Source organism: Thermobia domestica, chromosome 1 (genome assembly GCF_964235325.1).
Source record: "Thermobia domestica chromosome 1, izTheDome1.hap1.1, whole genome shotgun sequence".
In the NCBI taxonomy this organism is placed as follows: domain Eukaryota; kingdom Metazoa; phylum Arthropoda; class Insecta; order Zygentoma; family Lepismatidae; genus Thermobia; species Thermobia domestica.
Window position 1 is genome coordinate 336,996,428 of NC_137454.1, and position 20,294 is coordinate 337,016,721.

Genomic DNA, 20,294 nt, shown 5'->3' on the forward strand with positions numbered 1-20,294 from the left:
GCAGTTCCCAATTTCCAGTTCTCTCAGCTCTAATCAACGAATCAAATTCACCTACCTAACATATTGTATCCAAAGAACTGAAGTGCGGCTGTTAGGTGATAGGTCATTACATGCGTTTTCCACGATAGAAAAAAGCGTTGCATTTGCAGACGTCATCATGAGAAACGTAATTTTTCATTAATTATGCATGCATAGTTTGTACCTCTTGCATATCGGCTGGGCAAACGACGGAAGCATTATCACGTGAGGCTGGATAAAGATCAGTGCAGGTGCAGTGCGTTGCTTAAATTTATGTAGTTCAACAACTAGTAGTCTTATGTAAGCAATACGGATGTCATTAGAAACTTAAAGTAGCTTCAAAAGATTTATATCGAGTTCTTGCAATACCTGCGATACTAAGGCTTCCAGAGTAAAAAAAAAAATGGAAAAGGAAAACAAAAGGATTATTTGATTATTTAAGTTGTTTTTATAAGTTTTATTTCTTTGTGCGACAGTACATGATGTGAAATGAACACCTCACAATAAAGCCCATTCTTTTATCTTTCTTTCGAGCCCTATCTGAACTCCGTAGGCCTATTCGTTTGGATTTGAGAGCGACCCCAGCGATTCCTTGCATTTCTCTAGCGTTCCAGCAGTTCAGCCACCTGGAAGTTCATGAAGCGACCACAGAAGATTAGGGGATTTTTGATATGTTATTCAGAACATCAAATAGAGCAAATGTACCAATTTTCAGCATAATAAAATTATTTGTAATATTATTACGTAAGGTATCTGGTCTACAGGTGTTCAGATAACGGTTGCGTGAATGGCAAGCAATATTGCAGCACGCGTCACTTAAACGCACGTACCTCCGTAACTATTTGTCATACATGCGCTACAAAGATACCGATGGAAAGATGAAAGTTTGCTAAAACTTTTTTAATTGGAGTAGTTTTACGATAGCAAAGGGTCCATAACCAAGCAAAGAAAAAGTGAGTTCGTTTCATTTCAACTTTTGAGGGGTTCAATCGTTTCGTGCGGTCCTGGATGGTGTTCAATTAAAATAATATATATCTTGAACTGAAGCCCTATTATTTAGCTTTCATTTGAGACCTATTTTAGCTTTGTGGGTTTAACCGTTTGTAAGTAACAGCCATTCCAGTGAGAACTTCAGCTTTTCCAGCACTCCAGACTTTAACCGCCTGGAATTCCAGGAAGCGACCACGGGAGATTAGGGTACTTTTGATATGTTGTTCAGGACATCGAATATAACAAATCTGTTAATTTTCAGCTTTAGACTATTTTTCGCACAGTTTGACCCAAATTTTGTCTAAAATGACTGGACAATTGGTGCTTGTCTGATTCGTACATCCAGAGCAACCGTAGTTTTCGTAAACGCTTGCAAATGCAAAAAATTGGCACTCCAATGACAACAAAGATGGGCACCATTCAGGAATACTTGTGCATACGACAACGTGAATGACGTTATTCACCTTCTTATGCACTCGGTTCGTCACAGTCAATTTTTTATAATTTTCGGAGATGGTCGAGCAACCATTTTCACAATTTTAGGACCACTTCAGATGGATTGACTCAGGTACGCAGGATCTTTGAATTTTCTCCCAAAACCGTTTCATTACAAAATTTGCTATACTACAAGTATTACAGGGTATCTCTACAATGTTGGTCCGAAGACCTAGAAATGTCCCTTAACATAGTGTTGAGTTATAAAAGTATAACATAGGAGATTTTCAGAGCGCAGCGTAGCCAAGAGATGGGTTAGGAAATTCTCAGGGCCAAGCTCAGCCAAGAGAACTGTTGAATAAAACTCAGGGCCCAGAGCAATCAAGAGATTGGTTTATTTCTCTCAGGACCCACTGCAGCCAAGAAAATAAATAAATCTGAGGGCCCATGGCAGTCAAGAGATTGGTTTGGGTATCTCTCAAGACCCAGTGCAGCCAGGAGAGGTGAAGAAGGTTGTCAGGGCTCCGAGCAGCCAAGAGATAGGGATAGATTGTTCTCAGGGCCCAATGTAGCTAAACAAGGATGATTAGTTTAGGCAGACTGATCCCGATCAGTATGCTGGGGCTTCTTTTACACCAAAACTTCATGTGTTCTACTGTAAAATAATATGTTCCATTAGAATTAAAGCTAATAAGTTTTATTGGCAATGAGCGACATATTTTTCAGCGGCACGAAACTTCGTTCTTTTCGATTTTCTCGAAAACTACGCATTAGAATTTACCGCGAAACATGTCGTTTTGATCAATTTGATGTGGTCTAGGGTTTTACATGTCGTCATTGAAATAAGCAATAGGTGTATCTGTGACGCCTTTTGTTGATGTGCCAAGTCTGCTTTAGCATTGAGATTCGACTTCTCATCAACTTGGTATATATTGGAAATTGAGCCTCCGTCATCTCTGCTCGATACATCGAAATGTTATATACTTCAGGGACTCAATTCCGGAACGGCTTATGTTAACGAAACGCACAATTTGCGTTTTATTTTGCGATAATAGATATAACATTTATAATCATTAATTTTTGCTTTCTGTTACATTCTGCAATTCTCACAAGGACGGGTAGAAAATGACTCACCAACTCAGTTTCATCTTAATAGAGGGCGTGGTCGTAAGTTTGACTAAACTCAAATTTAAAAGCCCGTAAATCGGAAACCAAATATTCGCAGATGAAATCCATGTTGCTAAAAGTCACCGGACACCCATTCATGTCAAGTAAACCGTCACAGAATGGATTCAGTACATCTCACCGACGCTATGTAGACTAAGTGAAGACATAAATGCTTGAGCATCAACCGCATGTTGACTGTAATGATGAATCAACGGAACGAGTTGAATACATTTGAAAAGGGTATGATGGTAGTGTCATGGATTGGGGCTGTTTCTCCTGGTTTGAGTTGTGCCCGTTAGTTTTAATTGACGAGTCTTCTGGTGTGTACGAATATATTTTAGACAACGCATTCTGCCGACATTATGGAAACAGTTTGGGACACACCCCTTTCTGTGTCAACCCGATAATGTTCCTGTTCATACAGCACGCGCCATTGAGTCGTGGTTTGACAATAATCAAGTGGAAAAGCTCCGACTTGAACCCTGTAGAACAATTTGGGAACGTCGGTTGCGTGCCAGACCTACTCGACCAACAACTAAATGTGCACTGTTCACTGTGCTACAGCAAGAATAAAGAGCAATTTTGTCAACAGGTACCAGAATTTAGTGGCTAGCCTACCCCAAAGGGTAAACGCTGTAATTCAAGCTAAAAAATGCCCGACAACCTATTAGTTATACGTGTGGTGCTTTTCGAACCAACAGTACTGCAAGTCAAAATCTACTTCCACGCCAAGTGTAGCAAAGATATATAATGCACTGCTCTTGGACCTGATTCCATAACGATTTGTGTCAACGCAACTCAAAATATGCGTTTTATTTTGCGATAAATAGGCATAGCATCTATATTTGCTTTCTGCATATTTGCGTTGCGTTCCGGTCGGTCAATTTTGGGGAGATACATTCGGAATGAGACCTTTGTTGCTGATATTTATTTTAAAAGCGAGAAATCAAATTAAGTACAAACCTTTGAAAACGGTATACAGAACATAGGCGGCGCCACAGTGGGCGCAGTTGCACCCACATTAACTTCGATTTTCAGATTTCCTACAATAATCCTTTCTATTTTCTAAAATTCTTGTTTCCTAGCTATGTTTGAATATATTTGAGTTACTTTTTAAGTCTCTTATAAGTTACTTGCTATCATACCGTGTTTTTCTAGTTTTTTTTTTATTTTGAGTACAATTTAGGGATTATTTTTGAGATCTTAAGGCTCAATAGTGCAGAGCGTTCTGGCAACAAAATTAGGATGTATTATTACATCCTAGCCTGTACCCATATTAACAAAATCCTGGCGCTGCCTATGATGCAGAATTATGTTATTCAATTTTAAAATTCAATATCCACCAATATCTACACTTCTTTCTCTCTGACTTTTATTTGGTCTGTCTTTAATTTTATATATTTATTTTGTTTTCAGGATTTACATACTGTCGATCTGGAAGAATTCAAGTATGGCGGCACAAATATAACGGCATTCCGTTTGGTCGATCCTGACAATTATGAAATGGAAAAGATTGTTAGGGACTGGTCTTATGGAGAACGCTATGGCCGGAAGCTAGATATAAAACCACATTCAATAAAAGTAAGTATTTGTGTCCTTAAATGATGTCATGACTAGGATATTTATTTATTTATTTATTTATTGGGTGTTTTTTAAAGAGTATAACTTGGCTAATCTGAACCCTATTAATCCGAAATTTCTGACAATTTCATTCTTACTTAGTGAAAACATACAACCCAAGTCAGGGGCGGATCCAGGACGGCTTCTGGGGGCGATGGGTTGTAATACTGCTACTCAGAGCTACTTTTAAGAGCTCCAAACTCTGGGATGGGTTTTATTTATATATTAAACGAAAAAAAAAACTTTCCTCTTCTGGGGGGTAGCCCCTATCGTTCCATGGATCCGCCACTAACCCAAGTTCTTTTTGACTGCATAAATCTTAGTACAGTAATATGTTGCACTGTTTTATTCAGAAGATATAACTTGAATCTAATATGTATTGCATACTTTCGCGCTAATTATTGAAAGTACTAAATGGCATGATATTAGGTCTCAACATCAGTAACACTAAGCTATGCAAAAAAAGTTCACCTTTCAGAACATTCAAAACAGTTTAAACCTTTAGTCACATATACGCTACGTAATTGGCTTTATAAGTAAGTCAGTTCACTAGTAATTAGGGATGGCCAGAACCGGTTCCTGGTAGTACCGGTTTTCGGCTCTGAACGGATCCGGTTCCGGAACCAGTTTTTCGGATCCAGGTCTGGAACAGTTCTGAAAACCGGATCACCAAGAACCGGTTCCTCGCGGAACCGGTTCCACCGAAACTCTGTGGCCATCCGTACACTAAACCCGAGCTGCTGGCAAGCTGTAAACAGTGTGCTAGATGAAATGGTGGAAGTGACAGGCAGGTACGCAGGCAGCGGCCGCTTGTCTCATTTGGCTAAACAAACTGGGTAATTCTCAAACTCATTGGCTAAAGAGGTAAACTTGCAAACTCATTTGGCTAAACACCCACGGGTGGACCAAACATTTTTTCTGTGGGGCATAAGCGGATCCTGGCTGAGAGGGCTCAAGCGTGTGGTCCTCTTTGCAGTGTTTTGAAGGTGAACTTTGTGCCTCCTTTACGGGTCTTTGTGGGCTTTCGGATCCAAGTCAGAAACTGTTCCCTAAGACTTGGTTCTGGAACCGGGTTTTCGGATCCAGGTCTTGAACTGGTTCCTAAGATCCGGTTCTGGAACCGGGTTTTCGGATCCACACCTGGAACCGGTTCTGAAAACCGGATCTCCAAGAACCGGTTCCTCGCAGAACCAGTTGGCAGGAATCGGAACTTTGTGACCATCCCTACTAGTAATCAGGTTGCTGGGAAGCCTTCCCCGCTGTGGTCTTAGTAGCTATAGTAGGTCAGTAATTCAATACTTTCTTTTGATATAAGGGGTTCCTGATTAGGTCACAAATGGTAGTGGACAACAGCGTGTTTATAAGTGTAAAAAGTGTCCTAGGTTCGAGTCCCATTGAAAATATTGATTCGAGTCCCATTGATTAAAATAAATATTGACTAAAATTAATTAGAAGACGGTAGAAGTTTTTTTTTCAGTCTGGATGGGACTAAAGTATACCCTTGCGATTTTTTTTCGGTCTGGAAGGGGAAGGGATTATACTCTTCAACTACAGCGATAATTTTCAGTACAGATAATCCAAACCAGCAATGAACCTCAGTTTGAATTAACAGGGTTCCAGTATAGTTTTCGTTTTAATGTGTGAAGGTCAGTCAAATGGACCGTCGGAAACCATAAAAGGAAAAATATACACTTACAAATCAATCTTATCCATCACTGGAAATTCATTTTCCAAAATGAATCAATTTCCAGTGAATAAATGAGGTATATCTTCGACCAAGCTATGGATAGGCCTACCTTCGTTGATTTTTTTAATTAATAAATTGAACCAATATAGTACTCTGTCCTGCAAACGTTTTTCTGAACTACCAAAAGATACAAATCGCAAGGGTATACTTTAGATTTGTATATTGAATAAGCCAGAACTTTACGTTGGTTGTATAAAGGGTAGTGTTTTCATGAAGAAAGATAGCATCGCTCGTTAAGAGAGGATATTTTTTGATTTTGATCTTCTGTCGCAGTACTTCAAAGTGTTGTTGTATTGATCTGCTTGAATGGTAGCACGCTTGCACTGCACTTCAAACTTTCCGTGTGAATTGGTCCAAAACAACCGAAGAGTGGCAAAAATAAAGTGATATAGTTAGTTTATCACTGCAGTCAAAACTGGATCAAATAAATAAATACATAAATATAATCGCAACAAAAGTACTGTACGCCTTCAAACAGAAAGTATAGTCCAATGAATAAGAAAAACCGAAGTTGTACGGCATACACGGACGTACATAATTGACTACAGCCCTGTAAACCACATAAGCTCCAACAAGAAATCGAACACAGTATCCCACGCTAAAGGCGTGTACGTTAACCATGCATCCTCGAATTATCTTTTCGAAATTTGTGTTACAAAGTTTGGTAAATGATTTTGATCACGTAAACAAATGAAAAAGCGTAAAGAAAACCAGTTCCAAGTTTAAAGACCAGCAAAATATAGAAAACATAAATTTTTAGACTACATAGATATCCACACGTTTTCCGACCAATCTTTAAGGTGGGAAGGAAAGTGTCATGCTTTAACACAGTCGTTCCTACCTGGTGTGTCGCGCAGTCGCATAGGGTATATCGCGAAATTTTAGAATTTACAAATCATGAATCATTTAAGAATAATTAGTTAAAATCAATTTTAAGATAGACTGCACCAGTCAACGCCTCCAGCGACAGCAACAATGCTCAATACTATTACATAGAATCACTACTTCATAGAAACTATTAAATAATTTCCATACTATTGTTACACCATTATAATTAATATTAATTTAAAAAAGCGTGTGTGTCACGATTTTGTACGCATTTAGTAAAGTGTGTCGTCTGTCAAAATAGGTAGGAAACCACTGCTTTAACGTATCAGATCAGCGAACATTTTCAATGCATAAAGTCCAAATTACAAATACAGTAGGTTAACAACGCACCACCGAACAATTCACGACAGAACAGATCACACAACAGGACAGTCATACAGGGTCGTATCCCGAAGTAGTAGGACTGATTTTTTCCCTACGGGCGCGGAGCAATGTAGGGGGGGGGGCTGCAAGGCCGGATGTTATGGAGGGCAGCCTTGGGAACAGGTGTCGATCGGCGCCAGTCGCCTGCGTGCGTTAGTTGAGTGTGGACCACTGTGTTAGTGACCTCCTGTTGTGACGCCTCGTCATCAGTTGCGATGGAGCGAAATTTGGAGCAGCGGTACGCCATCAAGTTTTGCGCCAAACTGGGAAAATCAGCGACCGAAACCAAGGACATGCTTACGCAGGCCTACAAGGAGGATATCATGAGCCGTACAATCACCCCGTAAAAAGAAGGCCAGAATATCGAAATCGAAAGTGAAATCGATGTTGATTACATTTTTTGACCGTCTTGGCATTGTCCACAAGGAGTTTGTACCTCCTGGACAGAGTGTAAATGCAAGATTTTACATGGAAGTACTCACACGGCTCCGAAATCGGATCACACGCATACGACCAGATCTGGTGGGGAAATGGAAGCTCCACCATGTCAACGCGCCGTGCCACGGCGCGTGGATTGTGAGGGATCTCCTGATCAAATTCAGCGCTTCCACATTGCCTCACCCCCTTACAGCCCTACTGTGGCACCGCCGGACTTCTTCCTGTTCCCCCGTATCAAGAGGCAGCTCAAGGGGCATCGTTTCGACTTGGTGGAAGCGGTTCAAGCTACGACGGCGAGCAAGCTGAACGGCATCCCGGAGGACGACTTCCAGAAGGCCTTCGCGACCTGGAAGGCTTGCTACCAGAAGTGTGTGAATGCCCAAAGGGCTTATTTTGAAGAGTATTGAGTCGATGTACCAACATGTTCAATATTTTTTTAAAAAATCAGTCCTACTACTTCTAGATACGACCCTGTATTGTGTGTGGCTTTTATCTGGACCTGTTTCCTTATTCCCAATCTAACTCACAACTAAAGAAGATCCTTTCATTGCAAAACATCAGGCAATGAAGGTTGATGACGACCAGATGCAAATGGAAGTTTCATATAATAGTCTATGTAAAAAGAAAAAAAAGTCAAGCGAACAAGAAGCTCCAGCGAAGACAAGCAACCAGCATATACATAGCTTAAAAGCAACAAATGAAGGATGGTCTGAACTACTGTACTGTATCAACAGACACCACACAAGAACAGTCAAGTCAGTACATGTCAGGTAACCACATGTTTCAATGAGGGGATTTAAAAATTTAAATAAAAACCCCGAAACCCATAAGATGTTTCTTTTCACGCGTAATTTTGGTTTCATTCACTGGTTTGGTATTTTAGTAATAACTTATTTTCCTCTATTTTTCAACAACTGCAAATGCATAACTCTATTCATTGTTACTATCTGGAAAGCTTCATGTGTAATTCTAGAGCTTTGGGGCAATAATCAATAACAACAAAGTCCAAATTCCTATTTAAAGACTCCACTCCCTGATTACTTGGGTGGAATAATATACTTCTTACATATTTTAGTATTACATCCTCACACTTTAAGTTTCTTATGTTGTTGCAGGGAGTGTGTATCTGTGTTTTAAAACAATATTTTCTCCTTCTTCTGTATGTCTGAGTTCTACGCTAATGTGCTGTGCAAAAAAGAGAGTGAGAAAATCAGAGCAAACCGAAAAGAAGCATTGTTGCCAATAATTTTGATTTTGAGTTATTGCGGATTATAAATTCTGTCATAGTACACAATAAATACCTTAGTTTGTCATTCTCACGCTACATTTTTAAATTTAATTTCAGTAAAGAAAATAAAAGTAATCTCTCTTCTGTAAAAGTAGACTCACACCCAGAAATTTTTGTTGAGGGGTCCAGTACTAAAAACCACTATATCCATTCAGTATTGAACGGGTATTACTCTGGAAGCGAAAAGACGATAAGTATTTTTAACCCTTATCCGGGCAAGCGGAGCCTCGCAGGCCCAGTATTCTTAGCTTCATATTTTTTCGAATTTCTCAATAACCATAAATATTTCGATGACATAAAACTCTGAATTCTTCTATCTTTAGTCGAAGTTAAAGTCATGAACATATCGAGTTGGTAAGGCCCCAGTTGCCGTCTACGTTACAAAGATAGCTTGCCCGGACACCTATATTTTCAGAAAAAAAGTTTTTTTTTTTTGGTAAGAGAAAGAGTACACATGAGATGTGAGATCGTTTTCATGCTACATCAATCATTTCCCTGTTAAACAAGTTCTATTCAGAGGTAAAAGTGCGGGGGCACGCCGTCTCCCACCTCCAAAAAATATGTACGGCGTCCTCCCAGTTTCTAAAAAATTACAATGTTCAAAGATAGGCAGGGGGACTGCTTGACGTCATGCCGCTACCTACAGTCGCCTTACCTTTTCAGATCCACTTTTACCCCTGGTTCTATTAAGAAAATGTACCAATATATGTTGAATTTGAAAGTTTTCTGAGAGGTCCGACCTATTGGACCCCAGTAGGTACTCCCCTGGGTACAAGCCATAAAGGGCCATTAGCTGTGTTGAAATGTAAAGGCAACACAGGCGCGCACTCAGAATTTTTTTGTTGGAGAAATCCAAAATTTAGAGGGGACGTTAATAGTACCAGACATTACGTCTATGCCATCTTGAATTAGTGTTATTCCATACCCGATAAGACGATAAGTATTTTTGTTTAAGTATTACCACCTATACTCTCAAAAAACAAAACAAAAAAGCTTATAAAACTATACTTTTTTTTATAAGACAAGAAAGAGTGCATATGAAATATAAGTTCAAATCTTTGTGCTATATCTATCATTTCTTTTCTAAACAAATAGAGTATATTTTTATGAAGAAAATGCACAAATGTATGTCGAGTTACGGTCTGTTGGGGGAAGGGGGTGTCCGGATCTAATGAAGTCCTGCATAGGTGCTCCCCGGTTAGACATTTTCTTAATTTTGCCACTCATGAAGGTTATGTATGATGTAATTTCAACATTTTAATTTACTACGAAACGCTACTCACATTCTTTATTCTAATCTCTCTCCTATTTGTGACAACAGATACAGATAAAATCGTCAGCTTAAGGAAATACTCGAAACAGACATAGTGTATGTCTTCCTCTAAGCAGTGAAACGCCAAAAGCTGTCCTGTTCTCACCTTGAAACAACTACATTCGCTCTGCTTATGATTATTGACTAGCAAGCAATCGAACAAAAAAAGACATCTTATCATGTTTTAACACGGTAATATGATTTGAGTCGTGATTTGTTCTAAATTTCATGCAATCTCGTCGGAATTGAACCATCAAATGGTCCTTCAATATAGAGCAGTGAGAAATTTTAATGTCGTCTATTTATACACTCACCGGCAATAAATTTAAAAAACAATAAAGAGTACCCTTACCTGCTGTATTTCTAGAGATGTGACCAGTAATAGATTAACTAACTCATTTACGGAAGTAAATGTTATATATTATGGAAAGTTTCTATAGCGTGCCTAGTACAACAAAATGCATGCGTTGCCATTTGGTAACTGAAAGTGGATTACCATAGTTTAGTCATGTGACTTAAACAAATAGTCTCATTGGAAGTTTACAGAACAAATTTTATTGATTCGTTTTCATAATGGACACCTTTTTTTCCATGTTAATTTTATTTCTTTTAATGAAATTGATATAATGTTAAGAGAGAAAATAATATCCCTTTGACTTGAAAACAATACGTTCATTTATTTATGAACTCAGCAGTTAAAACTACTGCACAAGGCTATGATATAATATTTTTCGAACTTCTTACACTCCACACAAATGAAACTAAGTTCTAAGGATTTTTTTTAAAGACGTGGAAGTACGATAGATAGAAATCAGCGTATAGAGTAATAAGTTACCTACGTATGTGTTAAGAGGTACCATCATGGTGAAATTAAAATACTGCTAATTTTACAGTAATTATGTGATATCTTCAAATATATAAAAGATAATCGAAAAGTGGAACAAGGGCTCGCTAGACAATGTTATTTTACATGAGATACCGTTATCATGACTCACTTACCTTTTTTGATTTCCAGCTAATTAGAAGCTTAACATTTATTTTCATGTTTCTAAATGCCTGCAAACGGAAAGCTACTAGGTGACTCGTGATAACGGTATCTCATGCAAAATGAAATTGTCTAGGGCATTCTTGTTCCACATTTGGATTATCTTTTATCTATTTGAAGATATCACACAATTACTGTAAAATTAGCGGTATTTTAATTTCGCAGTGATTAGGCCTCTTAAGGAACAATTTAGGTTAGGCAGCTGCTCAACTTACGAGATGTTGCCTAATTAATATATTTTCCTATTGTTACCGTTTATTAATATAAAAGTTTTACAAGTTTAGTAAAATAACATAAACGATGACCTCTAGTTCCTTATTTTTCTTTTATTTTACCATACAAACTCGTTTCTTCTTAATACATTTTCTATAAGCGAGAAATAATAAGTAATTCTATTTGAAATTTAAAAAAATAAAATAAAATAAAATAAAAGTTCGTATGTAGGTTGAAAACTTGTTATAAATTCAACAAAGGGATTTTTTTTAGAAAACAAATTTTAAAAGGCTTCACATTTAGTTTTATTTCTTTCTTTCCTTTTTCCTCACTTTGTTTTCCTTCCATGCTGCGATGATGTCTAAACACAGAAGGAAAGCTTTACCCTCATCAAGGTACGTCGTTATTATGCATTTTCTAGCCTGAACTTTTATTTTTCATAGAAACACAGCTCTCTCTCTCTCCCTTCTATTGTTTACATTTTTGTTTTTAAAGTTTACTTTAGTTATTTTGTATTCTACAATTCTTTTTTTAAAATATTCTTTTAAGCTTCGCTTTAGCCTTTGAAAAAATATCCACTTTGAGCTCGTTTCTATTTTCTCTCCACTTTCAAAAAATGAGCAATTTATATACTAGAGTGATGTAGTGCTAGCAGTAATTAGTAAATATGTAGTTTTATATGGCTTTCCTCTATGCTTATTAATACATTTTAGGAATAAACGCAAATAATGCAAAGACAACGGTAAAAATCATATTTATAGCAGCAATTAGAAAACTTGGTACTTAAGAAAAAAGAATTTGAAATAAATTGATGAGAATGCACTTATGTGTTTAAATTTTATAGTACTTTCTAAGAAATATATAAAGTGTGATCAAAAAATACGGTGAATGTATTTGTAGAGTGCCATCTATGGATGTTGCATCAATTTAAACTAGTAAGCGCGGTAGCCTAAACCTTTGGTACAATCAGTGTCGAGTTTGAACAAGTTGTGACATGTTAGTTGGCTTCCAGAGACAGAAGAGTGAGGACGTATTAAGAGTGTCTGTTGCGCGCCAACATTAAGTTTTGTTCTAAGCTGCAAAAAAGTGCCAAAGAAGCTCACAAAATGTCAAAATCAGTGTATGGCGATGAAGCGGTGGCATTGAAGACTGTTTACAAGTGGTATGAGTGATTCAAAAGCGGCAAAGAGTCGGTGGAAAACGATCAACGATCGAAACGTCCTTCGACGTCAAAAACGATTGAAAACGTGGAAAACATGTCACAAATGATTGTTCAAACAGGTGAATGACTATTCGAGACGTTTTCGAAGAACTAAACACAGGGGTGGAGCCACGGGGGGCCCGTCGGGGCTAGGGCTCCCCAATTGATATCCTGCCCCCCCCCCAAATAACCAGCTTTTAAAACATCATCGTAAGATTACCTCGCTTCACTCACTTAAAAATAACGAAGTTTGTATATAATTAATAATTTAAGGTAAAATAGTATGGAAAAATACATTTTACCATAACAATCGAAAAATAGTATGATATATCTTCCTTAAACTGATTGGAAAATAGTATGATATACTTTTTTGACAGCAGATTACACAATTTACTGCGATTTATATTTGACACTTTGAAGACAAAGGTTTTAAAAAGGTACTTAAATACTACCGTAAAATAATGGTGCTAAACTGATTTGTAAGTAGGTCTGTATTACATTTTTATATGCTGTAACTAGTGTTAAAAATGTATGATATATTTATATCAGGTGGTAAACAACGTTATTCGGTTTTTCAGTTTGGATTGCAATTAATCGGTAATTTTCAATTATTTTTATATGTCACCATCCCCATTAGGAGTACTAATGGGGACTGAATTTGGATTTAAACGGCATCGGAAGTGTCACTGTTCATTTTAGCCACCCCAAAAACTATGGATTCGAAATTAATATTGGTTATTTTCGATCATTTTTATATATCTTACCCTTCTCTTCAATGTGCACCTTCAAAGTGAAGCGATGAAAACCATCCCAAGCCCGAATCTCATCTACTGTATGTTGAAAATTTGATTTACTGAGACTACATTTGTAACTTAACTCTTGAACCGTTCGACTGATCTCGATCAAATTTTCAACATACAGTAGATGAGGTTCAGGCCTGGGATGGTTTAATATATATTCCCACTATTTTAGAAAGTTTCGAACTATAGCCTTTATAAATTGAATCATACAAAAGGGATTCGAAGACACTAGACACCAGCATGACTAGTGAGGAACTCTGTGTGAATTACAATACAATAAAATTCCGTTTTGTGGCTATCGCAGCATTGCATTTACGACACACGCTTTTCTAAAGTTAGTTGTTAGTGATTGTAACCACTGCTTGAAAATTCCTTTGCGTTCCCACTCGTATCGCTATTTCTGAGAATGTTATTTAAAGTTTTTGATTCGAATCATTACCCGCTGTTTTCTTCTAAGAGGTTTCGCACGTGAAACAGAAGAAACTCTTTTTCGTGAAATAGTATTTTCCGCGACGAAACGATCCACGATTTGAAGACCAAAATATATTAAAAACCTAATTCGTCGGATATGAATGTCGTATTTTTTTTTTTTTTTAATTTTTGGACTAGAATATTTCTGAAGAAATTCGGTTTATTCGCATTCTCGCACCGATTTGGGACAAGAAAAAATTGTAAAGTGGTGAACTGAAGTCGAAAGTCCAAAGAAGATGCTCGAAAGCTTGTTCACCAAAGATGTCCTTGCTCCTTCACGTGTGCAGCCACTTTGAATCTGTGGTCGACGAGGAACAGAACTTTGCATCGTTGACACTAGCGAACTTCAAATGCACGAATTATCCTGGATCTCGGAAGAAGATATAGATGTTATTTTTTAGATCCTGTTTTAACTGCATCTTCCACAGTACTTTCCCCTTGCCAATCACCAGTGACCTAAAATGATGGGTGCGATCTCCTTGGAGAAACGACAGTAGTTTTGAAAAATTAGAATTGGTTAATTAAACAACCTTATGGAGTTAAAATATTATTACGGGTCTACGATTTTCTAATACTTTGATTTGTTGGTGAAAACCGCTGCAAATATGTTCACAATAATATAAGCACTTTGTAATAAAACGTTCTACTATAAAAAATAGCTTTTTATTGTAGTAACCCCCAAAATAATCAAAATTGGTGAAAAAAATCAAAAGTGTTACGTAACAAAGGGGGAGGATTTCGGCCTTGCGTTACGAAGTGTGACAAGGAGGAGGGAGGGGGTAAAAAGTGGTAAAGAATAACGTTACTAATATGTGGACGGCCCCTAAAACAGGAAATGAGATATAGCTATTAATAAAATAATAATGTTTTTTTAGTCACGAATAATAAATAAATATTTTTTGTCAAGAAATTTTAAAGAAATTAAGCGAAATTTTAAAGAAAATCAGTTTTATGTAGATAGGTTCTGTGTACAGTCACTGTTTTTAGTTTTCCGGGAGTAAACCAATATTTTCCGTTTTTTTTTTCAGGCCTCAAAAACACTAGCTGCAACACAATTTATTTTGGTTTTGTACATTGTAGCTGTCCCCCCCTCAAAAACGACGGGCTGCTCCTACATAAACCTGCTGGCTACACCCCTGACCAAACATCTTGTATGGATCCGTGAAAAGCCAAATTACTTCCTTCTTCGCCATGGAAACGCGTTGTATTACACCTTGCTTTTGACCCGCAAGCCAGGGGCGGATCCAGGACGGACTTCTGACGGGGCGGTGGGTTGTAATACTGGTACTTAGAGCTACTTTTAAGAGCTCCAAACTCTGGGATGGGTTTTATTTATATATAAAATTAAAAAAAGTAATTTTTTAATTTCGATCGCCTCCCCCTCCCTAGATCCGCCACTGCCGCAAGCTTTTGGCCGAAAAAATATTCCTAGCTGTCCACATTCACTGATATAACATCACACGCCTTCTGGTTCTTCCTAAAAATTGAAACCATGCTTAAAGGAAAACGATTTGACATATTTGTGACATTGAGGAGCTATGAGAAAGCAGCTGAGCGCCATTCCAAAAGAAACCTTCCAGAAATGCTTCTAGTCATGGACTTAACGTTGAGATAAATGCATTGCTAACCAAAGACTGTACTTTGAAGGAGATTAAAGCAAATTCCATATAAGCTTATGACTTTGTTTCTAATAAAACTATTCACCTTATTTTTGATCACACCTCGTACTATCTAATATTTTCTCTATCTACATATATACTATCTGCATGGCCTAGTGGAATGATATCTTTAACTTAACGAACCGTGGTAATACCGTTCAATCCGGTGGAGTGATATGACACAAATCTCATTACCTGTCAAGTTCATGGAGTCTCAAATTCATGACCTCTGAACTTTGATTTGTTAACCCGTTTCAACTTCATGATCTCTCAACTATCATCACGGACATTATTGGCAAGCCATTAGCCGCAAATTGTAAAGCTTCCACTAACCATGGGTTTCAGCTAAACTTTTTTTTCTTCACGTAGGAATTTTCTATTATATTAACGTATATCAACTTTAGAGTCTTCTTTCTCTAGTCGCTCCCTAATTCTTTTCCTGTTACCGTGTCCTCTATCACGTCCATCATTAACCAGTTTCTTTTTAACCAATGTCCCAAACGAGCTTCTGTTTCTCATTTTAATTACAGTCAAAATCATTCTTTATTCTCCTTTAACAATTCCTAATCCATTTTCCATTCAACCCAGTTATCCTCTGCCTTCTTCTCCACACTCATATTTTGAAAGGCTCCAGTCTTTCTTTCTTTCTTTTTTCATAACTTCCGCATAATGTCCATATTTCTACTTAACAGAGTACAATATTCCATGTGAAATATTTTATAACACTTTTTCTTATCTCTTTATTCAAGTAGCCACAGAAAAAGACTTTTCTTCTTTCTAAATGTTTTTTTTTTTTTTTTTTAACTGTGATGTATCTCTCAATCTCTTGGCTTGAAAACTTTCTGAGACCTCATGACCACTCAACTTTTTTTCAACCTCTCTAAATTCTTTCAATCTCGTAATCTCTCAACCTAATACAACTTTAGCTTCATAATATCTTAAACTCACTCAATCTTAAACTTATAACTACCCCACTTCGTAAAGGTGTATTCCACAATCTTAATTTCATGATTTTCCAACCTCAGCCAATCTCATGAATTTCAATCTTACTTTACCCCAATCTTAAGCAGTTAGCAAGTTCAATCTCGCGTTGCGTCACTTTTAAAATCTCATGTCCTCTGATTAGGGTTGCCATATGTCTATATTTTGTACGGACTGTTTGTATTTTTGGGTCCAGGTCCGTGTCCGTATCGTACAAAGAATGAAATAGGAAAATATTCGTATTTGACAATTTTGGAGCTGTCCGAAAATTTCCGAGTGGGGAGTCGCTAAAATCTCTGGCGGAAAGATTTGTTTTTATCATATAACTTAAATTTTAGTTACTATTAATAAAGTAAGTTATGTTTTTAAAAAGTCTCATTTTTCCATTCCAAGGTTCTTTTGGTTGGATTTAATATACGTAGCTTAATTGCATGATTTACTATATTTGTACTACTGAAAAAAATAAAACATGTTAGTTTCCAATAGTGTTTTAAGTATTACAATAAAAAAAATGTGTGATAACATAAAAAGGTGATTTTTTAGGTAAGAAATTTCAAAATATTTATTGTGTTTGGGCACCGTATCTTTGATGGGTCGTCATGTTAAGACTTGTCCGTATTTTGGATAAAAAAAATGGCAACCCTATCTCTGAGTGCTTTTTAACATTATTCTCTCTCAAACTCTGTCAACCTAATCTCCAAATTTCATACGTTAACTTCACAATTTATAAAACGGCTGATATCTCAACCTCAACCACTCTTGTATATACGTATGAGTTTTGAAGCTCACTCAAGCGCATAACCTTTCAAACTTGCTAAACCTAATCATCTCTCAAACTCACTATCCTCAACACTCGTAACTGTGTGTTCAATCACATGTATTATACAGGCTGATTAAGATATATATGTTGAGGCGCCACGAGGTAAGCAACAGTATCTTGTTAGTCACGCAGTGAAACACTGTGGTCAAGCGTAATCTGATGCCATAGAAATTGAAGAGATTCTGGGAGGAATTCATTGTGGCCCTTTCCGACACTAAATTCACGGCGTCGCACATCGTTGAAACGTGTCATGTGTGTGATTTTCGTGTAGGTTGTGCCACTGTGAATCGTGAGTAATTAGAAACCGGTCTCCCGCGAGGATTACCTGCCGCTATTGACGTATATAGGCCTTCGAAGAAAAACACACAGTGTGCGATGGCCGGCGACAACAACTGCGCCTCACGGTTGTTTGAAACAAAACTGTGGACGCCCTGAAACCGTGTCATGTGGCTGAGTAAAAAAGGGAACTGCAGGAATTGTATATTCTATCGCCGAATGGGACAGGGAACCGACATTTCGGCAATTCCCTTCTCTGAAATCCCTGTCAAGATTCTAGGATTAGGATTAGAAATTAGATTTCTGGGATTTCGGCATCTATGGCCAGGTCACGTATGAGGGATGATAATTACAGCCCGATGGATTATTGTAGTTTCGGACTCTTCAAGAAACGCCTGTTCCATCGTCGAGTACGCACCGTGTCCGACCTCTAAAGAGAAGTGGGAAGCCTTTAAAGAAAAGTGGGATTCAATACCCATGGTTGAGGCGCAACACAGTATCCTGCAATAGAAAGTTCGATGCCAGGAAATAGTCAGTAGTTGTGGCTTGAGCTCGAACACAATCAGTGGTGGAAATACTGCATTTCCTACGCAAGTAGCACATTCAAATTCGGCTTAATATAAATGAATGAAGCGTATCCTTAATGATGTTCAATAACTACGCAATCTTTACTTTTTTAGCACACTGACTTATCTGCGGAATTACAAGTGGTATGCGCGTAAAGGAGCATGTACGCTACCGTTGGGGGAAGGCAAACAAAAACACTTGCAACCTGCCAATTAACAATGTGTTTCCCTGCATTTACAGTACAAAAATAAATAACAATTTATTCTAGCTAAATGAAAAACTTACAAAAATAAATAACTTCTTCCAGCTAAATAAGAATAAAGTAAAAATAAATAACAATTACTTCCAGATAAATAAAACACGTACAAAAATAAATAATTTCTTTCAGCTAAATGAGAAAAACGTACAACAATAGATAACAATTTCTTCCAGTAAAAAATAAATAACAATTTCTTCCAAGTAAATAAAAAACGTACAAAAATAAACAACAATTACTTTCAGGTAAATGTAAAACAATTAATTGTTAATGGTAACGGACGTCTTACCTTCTAGAGCCCCAGAAGTTCGTTTCTTGACGATTTTCTCGAAAATTACACATGATAGTTTATACGCAAGCATATTGTTTTCTTCAGCCCGATGTGATCTGTCCACTCATATATATGATAGTTTCGGACAATATTTTAGTTAATTAGAAACAAAAATTTAAACGTCAATTATACTTTTAGGCTCAATTTTAATAAATATACTACATTGTCTTACTACTGCCAAAATAAAGAGCTTAATTAATAAAAGTATACTACAACATCAGTTTTATCTCAGTAAGTGTTACGGTTCTCGTACTGCATCAATGTTTATATTTATGAAGAAATTTGTTTTACTCCATTTTATCGAAAACTACACATGAGATTTTACAACATGCATATAATTTTTGTTAAGCATAATGAGATCTATGTATAGGCATATGTCTCATTTTTTGGGATATTCTACGAATAACTAATATTGTAGATTTTTTTGTCCTGTTCAAAAATGAACTAGAGTTTTATCAGTTTGATTTTGATTATTTCTTCTTGAAGTACATTTAAACATTTATTTTCACTCTGTTTAAATTAAATTGTGTCTCTATAATATTAAAATTACCTATATATGTAGTTATTTCGTGCACCAAATAACTACCAGTACATTTGAATTAAATTTGAGTTTTTTAAATGCCTTTAGGCATCTGTAGTGTGAATGGGGAATTGCCTTGGAAATGCTAAGTATCTGCTCTCGGTCCTTCAATCTTCAGAAAATTGACTGAAACTATTGATTTTGCAAAACTCACAGCTAGCTTCTCACTTTAGGTAGTGTATATTTACAACGAAGGGGTGGGGGGGTGCACGTGTTGAAAATATTTGAACAAACTTCGGGAGCTGATTACCGACATTGAAACCGGCAAAAAAGTTATCTGGAACTTTGGTCAGTGAGGGATAGTTTCGGCGATATAAGGTGCCGAAAGCGGGGGAAAATGAACTTCAGAGGACTGTTATTCAAAAACAACGCAACATACAAAGTGCGGTTTAGAACATGACACTCAAAGTCATACCCGCTCGATTAAAAATTGTGTTTCACACCTCCGCAAGATGTGTGCGAGGGATTCTCCAAAGGAACATATGGATTACTTGCCAGGTTATAGGGAGTGTCATGTTCTAAACCGCACTCTGTATGTTGCGTTGTTTTTGAATTACAGTCCTCTGAAGTTCATTTTCCCACGCTTTCGGTACCTTATATCGCCGAAACTATCCCTCACTGACCAAAGTGCCAGATAACTTTTTTTGCTGGTTTCAATGTCGGTAATCAGCTCCCGAAGTTTGTTCAAATAGTTTATTACCATCCTATAATATTAATATATATATATATATATATATATATATATATATATATATATATATATATATATATTACTTATTTGGGATCGTAACAAGTCTTATGCGAGAGTAGTAACAAATTGGTGATGCAC

General features: G+C 37.1%; 1 protein-coding gene across 4 annotated transcripts in view; it reads left to right on the forward strand.

Moving 5' to 3' along the window:
• Window positions 1-20,294, forward strand: part of KaiR1D (Kainate-type ionotropic glutamate receptor subunit 1D) — a 700,763-nt gene that overhangs the window by 481,766 nt on the left and 198,703 nt on the right. For all 4 annotated transcript variants that reach the window (XM_081729531.1, XM_081729522.1, XM_081729548.1 and 1 more), the window contains exon 7: window positions 4,027-4,191. In XM_081729531.1, coding sequence (XP_081585657.1) covers window positions 4,027-4,191 — 165 coding nt within the window. The remainder of the gene's footprint in view (window positions 1-4,026; window positions 4,192-20,294) is intronic.